The sequence below is a fragment of the Camelina sativa genome, chromosome 5 (assembly GCF_000633955.1).
Source record: "Camelina sativa cultivar DH55 chromosome 5, Cs, whole genome shotgun sequence".
Lineage (NCBI taxonomy): Eukaryota > Viridiplantae > Streptophyta > Magnoliopsida > Brassicales > Brassicaceae > Camelina > Camelina sativa.
Genome location: NC_025689.1, coordinates 16524556 through 16532687, shown reverse-complemented (window position 1 = coordinate 16532687; position 8132 = coordinate 16524556). Strand labels below are relative to the sequence as shown.

At 35.5% G+C, this 8132-nt stretch overlaps 2 protein-coding genes across 4 annotated transcripts in view; both read left to right on the top strand.

Moving 5' to 3' along the window:
- LOC104787060 (proteasome-associated protein ECM29 homolog) overlaps nucleotides 1-4875 on the top strand; it is a 16009-nt gene extending 11134 nt beyond the window's left edge. For all 3 annotated transcript variants that reach the window (XM_019245953.1, XM_010512562.2, XM_010512563.1), the window contains 11 exons: nucleotides 494-592; nucleotides 675-859; nucleotides 1482-1817; nucleotides 2156-2309; nucleotides 2403-2513; nucleotides 2756-2923; nucleotides 3052-3178; nucleotides 3514-3672; nucleotides 3747-3859; nucleotides 3938-3997; nucleotides 4518-4875. In XM_019245953.1, coding sequence (XP_019101498.1) covers nucleotides 494-592; nucleotides 675-859; nucleotides 1482-1817; nucleotides 2156-2309; nucleotides 2403-2513; nucleotides 2756-2923; nucleotides 3052-3178; nucleotides 3514-3672; nucleotides 3747-3859; nucleotides 3938-3997; nucleotides 4518-4712 — 1707 coding nt within the window. In that variant the 3' untranslated portion in view covers nucleotides 4713-4875. The remainder of the gene's footprint in view (nucleotides 1-493; nucleotides 593-674; nucleotides 860-1481; nucleotides 1818-2155; nucleotides 2310-2402; nucleotides 2514-2755; nucleotides 2924-3051; nucleotides 3179-3513; nucleotides 3673-3746; nucleotides 3860-3937; nucleotides 3998-4517) is intronic.
- On the top strand, nucleotides 5253-5900 carry LOC104787058 (SKP1-like protein 14). Its single transcript, XM_010512561.2, has one exon. It carries the CDS (start codon nucleotides 5324-5326, stop codon nucleotides 5858-5860), a length of 537 nt encoding a protein of 178 aa, XP_010510863.1. The 5' UTR covers nucleotides 5253-5323; the 3' UTR covers nucleotides 5861-5900.

Sequence of the window (8132 nt, the reverse complement as noted above, 5' to 3'; positions counted from 1 at the left end):
TGAAGCTTGCAAAGGTTAGCCTTACTTTGGTAGATTGATGATCTAAGAGAGTTGTGCTCATATATGACCAATTTGTCTCCTGGTAATAGTATATTTCCATATCATGCCTTTTTCTCAGAGATTATTCTTGTGACATTGGTAGTGGTATATCTTATTTTATTTCAATACAGTTGGGTAATCAATAAATCCGGACTGTAGAAACTAACCTTGTGTTGTCTGTTTCTAATCCTTTTGGCTAGGAGGACCGATATGAGCTGAATGTTAATTAAACAAACTAGCATCTTAAAGTTTTTCATGTGGTGTGTTCTTTTAGTTTAACTCCAAACAAGAAATGCTAAATCAATTTGAATTGTATACGATTTTATTTTCTGTATTTGTTATGCATCACATAACATGTTAAACTTACTTGCTAGTTTCGGTCAACTGAATGTGCTCCAGGGAAATATTTATGATCCTTTTCAAGTGATTTTGTGCTATTTGTTTCCGTTTGCAGGGTGCTGGAGTTGCCCTCCGTCCACATTTGTCAGACTTAGTTTGCTGTATGTTGGAAAGTTTGTCTAGTCTTGAAGACCAAGGACTTAACTATGTTGAGGTATCATTTACTGTCAGCAACTTCAGTTTGAATCTTCACCTTGTCCTGAAATCGTATTAAATTTAATTCTTTCATGTTTCAGTTGCATGCTGCCAATATTGGCATAGAAACCGAGAAACTTGAAAATTTACGAATTTCAATCTCGAAAGGCTCTCCAATGTGGGAAACTCTTGATCTGTGTATTAATATAGTGGATATTGAATCACTTGATCAGTTGATTCCTCGTCTCACGCAACTTGTTCGGGGTGGTGTTGGCCTCAATACAAGGTCAGTTATTTAAAACCTTCTATTGGTATCGAACTAATCCATCTACAACTTTTACTTGACACTATATTTCTTTGGGTTTTTGCCGGTACTATTGTTAAGTTTATTACAGAATTTAATACAGGAAAGAAAACTTGGGAACAGTGCCTTGTCAAATTGATTGCATTCAAAAATGATGTCATATGATTTAAGCCATTTTTGGACCAGTGTCCTGTCTCTGCCATCTAAACACACGAAAATAATCATATCCCCTATTTAATTTTCTAAATGTTTTTGTTATGGCTAGTAAAGAGTTCCTGAGAGAACTGAGTTTACATTAGGTAGACTAAATAACTTTAACCATTCAATTAGTTTAATATTAATTACGTAATTCCATACCTTATTACCTTTTCACCCATTTCATGAACTCAGACTGCCTCAATGGACTCGTCTAACTACTACTATTTGATTGGTTTAAAATAAGTAATGCAATTCGATACCTTCTTTTCCATCTTCATGAATGCAGACTGCCTCAATGAAATAGTGTAACTGCTTTTAGTATGGTGTTGGAGTTGTGTCTTTAATTAGATTTCACGTAATCAGTTGTAGATATTGATATTTTTTGATTTTTCATTTTCCTTAACAGGGTTGGTGTTGCCAACTTCATCTCCTTGCTAGTTCAGAAAGTTGGTACTGAGATAAAGCCATTCACTGGAATGCTGCTAAGACTTTTGTTTCCTGTTGCCAAGGAGGAGAAAAGTTCTGCTGCAAAACGTGCTTTTTCAAGTGCTTGTGGCATTGTATTGAAGTATTCTAGCCCCTCTCAAGCTCAAAGCTTAATCGAAGAAACTGCAGCTCTGCACTCTGGTGATAGAAGCTCCCAGATCGCTTGTGCGAGTCTTTTCAAAAGCTTCTCATCTACAGCTTCTGATATAATGAGCAGTTATCAGTCAGCGATTGTTCCAGCTATATTTATTTCCAGGTAAACCATTGAACTGCATACTACTGAGTCTGATCCATGTGAGATATTTTGCACAATGAGCATAATACCTAATAATAACTGATATTAGTCTTAAAAAAGATCAACAAATTATTGCCGTAAATTAATAACTCCCATGTTCGAATACCATCCCCAAATAAGATCCAGAGAGTATTTTGCAATTTGGGGCACATGGTATCTTTTTTCTCTTTCAAATATTTGGCTGATGTTTCTGTACCATCTTTAAAACCTTTCCCTAGATGCAAAAACTCATTATATAATCAAAATATTACCTTCTATTTGTTAATAGTTGAGAAGCTGACAATGATTATTAATTTCAGATTTGAGGATGAAAAACAGATTTCAAGTCTCTTTGAGGAGGTTTGGGAAGACATCACAAGTGGTGAAAGGGTCACACTGCAGTTGTTTCTGCAAGAAATTGTGAATCATATTTGCGAGAGCATCACATCATCCTCGTGGGCAAGCAAAAAGAAGGTAACTTATATTTCTCATGCCAGTTTTCTCTCTTCGTTGTACTAATTGGTATTTCAGCTGGTGTACTTATAGAAGATTTAAACTTGTTTTCAGTCTGGTAAGGCAATTTGCAAACTAACTGAAGTCTTGGGTGATTCATTATCGACGCACCACAAGAGATTGCTGCAGTGTCTTGTCAATGAAATTCCTGGACGTTTATGGGAGGTGAGACAGGTTCTTTCATTTTAATATTTATTTTCGTTTTCCTATTCCTTAAAGGTTCACACAAAAGTTAAATGAGATATTGCAGCAGCAGAAAGATTAAATTGAGAGTTCTATTTTTGTCGCTCCTCTAAGAGCTGCAGCTCTAATATTTATTTTCCCGTCCCTGTGGATGGATAGAGCTGGTGTATGTATAGACGCACTTTTGTTGCACTAGTATTTCAAATCAGTACTTATGATTGCAGGGAAAGGATGCTCTTTTGGATGCCCTTGGTGCTCTTTCAGTCGCTTGCCACGAAGCAATAACTAAGGAGGACCCAACAACTCCCACTACCATCTTGAGTCTTATCTGTTCTGCATGCAAAAAGAAAGTCAAGAAGTATCGCGAGTCAGCCTTTTCTTGCCTGGAGAAGGTAAGTAAATGACTAGTGGCGGCGTACTATGCAAAATTTAAGAGATCGATCATGATATCTAAATCTGCTAATAATGCAGTTCTTGCACAGCATAGTGGATCTTTGAATATTATGATTATATTTATCAGGTCATAATAGCTTTTGGCGATCCAGAGTTTTTCCATGCTGTTTTCCCGATGTTGTATGAGATGTGTAGTACTGCCTCCGTCAAAACGAGCACTCAAGTTCAGCCAGCAAGTGATGCTGTCAAAACAGGTTGTTACACGACTACTATACAATCCCATGCGTCCTATGCTTCGATTGATAACACTTTTGCATCATTTATGTTGGGTCACACTGGATACTATGTTAAGTAGTAACTGTTAGTTTTTGTGTTTTTCTCTCATTTAGCTGGGTGATTAATAACTTAGATTAGGACAATTGAGGTAGAAATAGTCAGAGGCTCGTCAACCATTGCTTGTTTAATAATAAATCGAAAGTTGATCAAGGAAATGAAAATCGGTTACCTCATTGAAAAGCTCATGTAAGAGATAGGTCCTGTACCGTCAGAATTGTCTCAGTACTCTGAACAGTCTACATTTTGTTTTCAGAATCAGAAAAGGGAGAAGACGGACATGTCCCACTTGAAAAAATTATGGAATGCGTCAAGTCTTGCATCCAAGTGGCAACCATAGATGACATTCTTAGTCAGAAAGCAGATTTGATTCATGTTCTTCTAATTTCCTTATCACCTGGTTTTCTGTGGACTGGTACTGGTTTCTTCTCTCACTTAATCTTTCAATAAACTTTTAATTACCCTAACCAATCTATCTTTCGTGAGCAGTAAAAATGTCTGGAATTTCATGTGTGGGAAAGCTTTCTTCAAAGTTTCAGAGTCTTTGGAATGACTCAATGGATGACCTTTTACCTAGTGATGCAACAAGATTCGTTCATGAGGTACATAGTTTGAACTCAGTTACTACCCCATGCATGTATAATTTTAACTGCAAAATAAGTGTTGTGCTTGCGTTTCAGTTATATCACTCACTAGTTCCTAAACTACTGGAATGCATACACACAGTGAAGATAGCGCAGGTATGTTCTTTTCTGGTTTCTATTCAATTCCCATGACAGTCTGCACGGAATGAAAACTGAAACAAATTTCGTGTTTTGGTATTCGTTTTTTATGTAAGAGATCTTCACTGTTGCTGAAAGTTGATGTCTAATTAGGGTAGCTTGATGAAAAGCCTCATTAATTATTTCTAGTTTACTTGCATTTAGAGTTAGTTTACTTCTCAAGTTAGTTTATCATGCTTTTTGAGTGTTTTTCTAGAAGGAAAGAACCGTTGTTTTGACAGAGTATAGGACTGGTCTGGTCTGGTCTAACCCTTTCGTCTAACAAAACATTTGAATCAACTATGCAATTTTATTCAACAAGATTCCACCTACCAAAGGTTTGCATATTGGAATCGTTGACTATCTTCATTCTATCATTTGCACGACCAGAATGTGATGATTGAGAAAACTGTATGATTGTTGTAATAATCTCACAAGCTATCTGTCTTGTCTTTAAACTATATTCTAATTGAATGTTTTTTTTTACCTAAAACCTCAGTTTCATGTGGCTGCTTCCACATGCCTGCTGGAGTTGATTGAACTGTATAGCATGGTCTCGTCGTTTCATCCCGTGGAAGTAGATTTCAAAGCTGAGATTATATCTTTGCTTGAGCTCGAGAAGAGCGAAGAAGCCAAGTCGTTGTTGAGAAAATCCAGGGATGCGGTTGCAAATTTCCCCTCGTTAACTAAGTAAGCACATAGAAGATTTAGGTTTATGCCTAACATTATGTAATAGAATATAAATGAGGATCTCAGACGTTGTTTGTTTTTTTTAGTTTGCTTATACATGTTTGATTAAAAGAACTAGTTCATCGTTTTAAATGGAAACATGTTAGTGATGTGTGACACGGAAATAATTTTGTGGTGGTTTTTCTTCTTCTGCGTCATGAGAAGTGAATTGGGATGATTTTTTGATGGTAATGCACAGCTTATATAGCTAATATATCTGCGTGTTAACAGAACTAAGATCACCCCAAACCAAAAGCATGCGAATCAATTGACCAGAGGATAACTGCCGGAAACAGACTAACGAATTTGCATATATTATTATTATACAAACAGACTAACTAATTTGCATATATTATAATTATTACTAGGATTTGGTTTTTCCTATTTTGTTTGGGAATTGGAAGAAAAAGGAAGAAAGACATGTTTTCCAATTGTGAAAAGGAAAACACAATTAACCGACTCTTAACTTTTATAAATAGACCTTCTTCGACTCCTCTTTATTCCATTCATCATTCAACAATCTCTCTCATAATTCATAAACCGATTCTTTTCATCACCCAAAAAGATCGAAACAATATGTCTTCGAAAAAGATCGAGTTGGTGAGCTCTGATGGCGAGTCTTTCGTAATTGAGGAAGTGGTGGCGAGAAAACTGCAGATCGTAAGGCACATGATCGAAGACGAGTGTGCAGACAAAGCAATCCCGCTTTCAAACGTCACCGGAAAGATCCTCTCCATGGTGATCGAGTATTGCAAAACACACGTCAATGTTGTAGATGATGAAGAAGAGATGAGCAAGGAAGCCAAGGAGAAGAAGGAAGCTGATTCAATGTCTGAAGAAGAAGCCGCGAAGCTCAAGGAATGGGAAGCAGAGTTTCTCAAGGATAAAGATCTGGCGACATTCTTTCAACTCATTCTCGCTGCTAACTATCTAAACGTCAAAGGCCTTCTTGATCTCACTTGCCAGAACGTTGCAGATCACATCAAAGACATGACGCCAGAGGAGGTTCGTGTGATCTTTAATATCAAGAACGATTTCACACCCGAAGAAGAAGAAGCAGTTCGCAGGGAGAACTCTTGGGCTTTTGAAGAACCAGCTGCTCCAAAACCCTAAACTTTTTTTTTTTTTGTTTCGTTTCTCTAATTGTTGGTTTTTAGGGTTGTGACTTTATTACTCTCTTTTCCATATTTGTTTGTGAGAAAAAGGAATCATGATAACCCCACTTCTCCAATTGTGAAAAGGAGAAAACACAACACAATCAACCATTGCCGACCATCTGTTACTATTTAGATTTATAAATAGTAACATTCATTGTTTCATTCAATATCTCTGCAAAAATAAAATAAAAAACCATCTCTCATTCAATGTCTACGAAAAAACTTGTGTTGACAAGCTCTGATGGCGAGTCTTTTGAGGAAATTCTTAAATTTCGTTGTCTGTTCCTTACCTAGATAATTGACTAATGACTAGCTAGGCCAAAGTTAAACATAAACATTGTAACACAAGCTATTCTTTCCTAGGTCGAAACTCTTTGGAAAAAACATTAATAGGAAGACGAAGGGTGTTGTGGTCTGGAGAAATTGTGTTTAAGGGACGAAGGGTTGTCTTGGCCGTATAAACTCAAATAGATGCCAAAAAACACAAAAAAAAAAAAAGCATGCGAGGAAGATCGTTTCTCAAGTATGTGATCAACTCTTGGTCTCTACTAATTATGTTGTCAAAGCATAAGCATGTTTCATCTCCATTCTAAGCTTATCCGCTAGCTAGCTAAGAAACCATATCCCTCCGGTGAACTGTGAACAACGTGATACACGGACAATACAAACTCTTTTTTCAACACTTTATAGAATAACGACAATGTGTGATATATGACTGCACATAAGAAAAAATGCGAGAACGTACGTAGCCTAAGGAATCCTCTCTATATATACTTGTGGTAAGCTTCTTGCAGCAAGTGGACGGAGGATCGCCAAAGAAGATATATTTAACTAGAATCCGTCCGCGCGCGTCCGTGAGGAACCAAGACGATGAGTCTTCCAATTATGTTTTTGGCTTTCCTTGAAAATACTGAACCACAAAAAAAAATTCTTGTATTTTTCCTTCTCGTGTTTCAATTAAATAGCAAACCATTTTCAAAAAAATTTGGCTAAATTAAAACTCATCCAGTAACCTCTTATATTCCAAGAGGCCCAATCAACACTGAAAAACATTAACCGCCAAACGGAAAGAATGGATTTCTATAACTTCCCAACAACACCGTATTGCTGAGCTCAAAAGGCCACAAACAAATTTCAAGTTAATGATAACCATTCATTAGGTTGTTACTGGACCAGCAATGATCAAGCCATAACGATTGCTGAATAGCCCGACCTTAACCAGCCATATTAGTAGCCACACAAATGTAAAACCTCAGAAGTTATAAGCGACAACTGTAATAGAAAAATAATTTATAACCGACTGATATGGTATGTTACAAGATAGTCATATAACTTGAGGATATCTTTTCAGATGTGGACTTTGTAGTAATGCTAATGCAGCATCCGACGATGTATGCAACCCATATAAACTGCTTTTAAATATTCAAAAGTCATATCCATATATTCACTGTATAATTCATCTAACTCTTGAAAAAAATTCTAAGTATTTTCATTAAATTTTTATATTTAAAATTAATGAAAAAGTTGTAAATTAGATTTATCATTTTAAAAATCTTTTGTTAAATCAAGAATTGGAAGAAATCTTTACTTCTGAAAAACTTAATAATGCTAAAGAATAATTGAGAAAGCTGTAAAAACTGTTGATATTGAAATTTTATACTATTTTGTGTCATGGAAAAAAAATGAAAACGGTTCAAATAAATAAATATATATAGATTTCAAAATATATGAATATTCAAATAAACACAACTCTACAATGAACAGTTGCAATTTTAACAATTGCAACTTTTTGTAAAACATACAATAAAATTTTCTGCATATTTATTTGAAAAATTATTCAAAAGGTACAACTGAAAAAATACAACTTTTTGTGGCATTCAGATTGCAAAAAAAACCCGATGTTATTTTTATTTAGACGTTTAATACCCAATGGTTTTCGGTTGGAATAAAAATACCTGGTGTATTAAATTAGTGTCAAATAAAACCTTATCTTTTAAAAATTGGTTGAATCGAACGGACGACTTAACAGACGTTAACTTGGGTAACGGAATCGCTAAACCGGATTAAGTTTCAATCACACGTTTTTAAACAGATATATACAATATGTATACAATATGTTTACTTAACTTGACGAATATGTTAAAGTAGTCTAATGGTATAAGGGTTTGTATTAATCTCCACCGAACCTGGGTTCAAACTGTATCCCCAAACTTTTTTTTTTTTTTTTT